General features: G+C 40.0%; 1 protein-coding gene across 1 annotated transcript in view; it reads right to left on the bottom strand.

The window, feature by feature from the left end:
* The window catches only part of WDR31 (WD repeat domain 31), a 27,268-nt gene that overhangs the window by 10,282 nt on the left and 14,996 nt on the right, over positions 1–1,990 (bottom strand). The window contains exons 5-6 of the mRNA XM_006865701.1: positions 785–929; positions 585–685 (exon numbers count right to left, since the gene is read on the bottom strand). Coding sequence (XP_006865763.1) covers positions 585–685; positions 785–929 — 246 coding nt within the window. The remainder of the gene's footprint in view (positions 1–584; positions 686–784; positions 930–1,990) is intronic.

Genomic DNA, 1,990 nt, shown 5'->3' with positions numbered 1-1,990 from the left:
ATAGAAATGATTGTGAGGAAGGCTCAAGCCTGGGCAATGTTTCATTCGTTGTACACAGGGTTGCTGTGAGTTTGAACCACCTTGACAACACCCAACAGCACCAACAATGTCTGACCCCAAAGGCTGTGTAGTGTCTACCAGTCCACTATTAGGATGTAACTGCTCTTCAATGCTAACAAACGATACATAAAAACAAAAGGCAATGCTTACTGCGTTGTACGATGCTACATGTTCAGAACACAAAACAAGCATAGATACAGGCCAGGGACTGTGTCATTGGTCACTAACCCTGTTGTCTGGCCCATATGAAAAAATGCAATGACTATATTTGGAAGGAACAAATGAAAAAGCCCTTTTAAAGTCCAATGTAAACTAGTGGAATTATTTTCTGGAGCAAAAGACCTGCAGAGCTCATTTGATCCAATAACCCCAGAAGGTCAGGCTCCAGCACAGAGTTAGAGGTGAGTAGGAATCAGAGCCCATAGTTTAGTGCCTGGTGCTGATATCTGGATATCTCTTTCAGGCTCTTTCCTCACCCCATGCTCCCACCTGCTGTCTGCTTTGTACCAAGTTTGAATACCTACCAGGTTCCTGGAGACAGTAGCTTTCTCCACATATCGTCCAGTTTCCACATCCCAGAGAAGCAGGGTGTTGTCCCGAGAGCCAGTGCACAGCTGTGTAGAGTCTTTGGAGACAATGGCAAGAAGACAACACACGAGATGGGTCTTGACTAGAGCTTTTAAGAAAGTGCAAAGTTGTGGGGAAGAAATTTGCTTTACTTTACCTGGACTCACAGCTAATCCGGTGACCACCATGGCATGGCCTGAGAACTGCTGCCTTGGTTGGGAAGAACCATGCAAGTCCCACATCATAACCATCCTGTCACGAGATGCACTGAAGAACTGGCTCGATTTGTGAATACAAGCTACCTGCTCAGGGGGAAATACCAAAGAAATAGCTTTGGTGTGCTTACTTGATTTGACTTGAAAACAAGAAAAAAATGGGTTGTATAACTCTTTTCTACACATAGGTTTTTTAAAAAGTAGTGTCTAAATTTTCAAGGAGTCCTGGTGTGGCACTGTAGATAAGCACTGGACCGCAAGGTTGGTGTGTACCACAAGGTTGGCTATTCAAACTCACCAGCTACTCCTTGGAAACCCTATACAGGGTCACTGTGAGTCAGAATTGACTTGATGGCACGTAACAACAACAAATTTGAAAACATAACAATGCTAGTTTCAATTTTTACCTCCCAGTGTCAAACTACCTTTCCTCTTTTATAACAGAACTACTTCCTGACTAACCTTTAAGGTAAGGATTTCTTTCATGGTACTACTAACTGAAAGATTGGTGGTTCAAACCCACCCAGAGGCACCTTGGAAGACAGGTCTGCTGATTTGCTCCCAAAAGGTCACAGCCTTGAAAACCCTCTGGAACAATTCTACTCTGTATATATGAGGTCACTATGAATCGGAAAAGACTCAAGGACAACTTCAAAATAAGGTTAAAATTTCACCTCCCCCATAAAGCCTCCTCAGATGATGTCAGCTCCATAGGGACTGCTCCCCTCTTTGATCTCCAACAGAATTTCTTGTTTGTGAGACCCCTGTCTTCTTGGACACTTTATCATCATCACATCTAAAATTTGTAGAGCTATAAAGTAGTCTCAAATACTTGGTCTTATTAATCATAACTATCTTACATAATCTCTTACTTTGTTGTAATATTATTCATTTTATGTTGTTCTTCAGAAAACATTATATTTATTTTTAATCACATAAAAATACATTATTTCTACTTTAGCATAAATAAATGTTGGGTCTTTAGATCTCTTTTTGACCAATTAATATAGAAAATTATATTCCCAATTTCTGAATATTGAACCATTTCTACATTCCTAGAATGAAGGCAATTAGTCATGGCATGCTCTTCTTTTAGCAAAATGTTACATTGTATTTACTAATACTTAATTTTTTTTTACATCAATACA

Source organism: Chrysochloris asiatica, unplaced genomic scaffold (assembly GCF_000296735.1).
Source record: "Chrysochloris asiatica unplaced genomic scaffold, ChrAsi1.0 scaffold00081, whole genome shotgun sequence".
In the NCBI taxonomy this organism is placed as follows: domain Eukaryota; kingdom Metazoa; phylum Chordata; class Mammalia; order Afrosoricida; family Chrysochloridae; genus Chrysochloris; species Chrysochloris asiatica.
The sequence above is the reverse complement of the archived record's forward strand: the minus strand, read 5'-3'. Positions and strand labels throughout refer to the sequence as shown.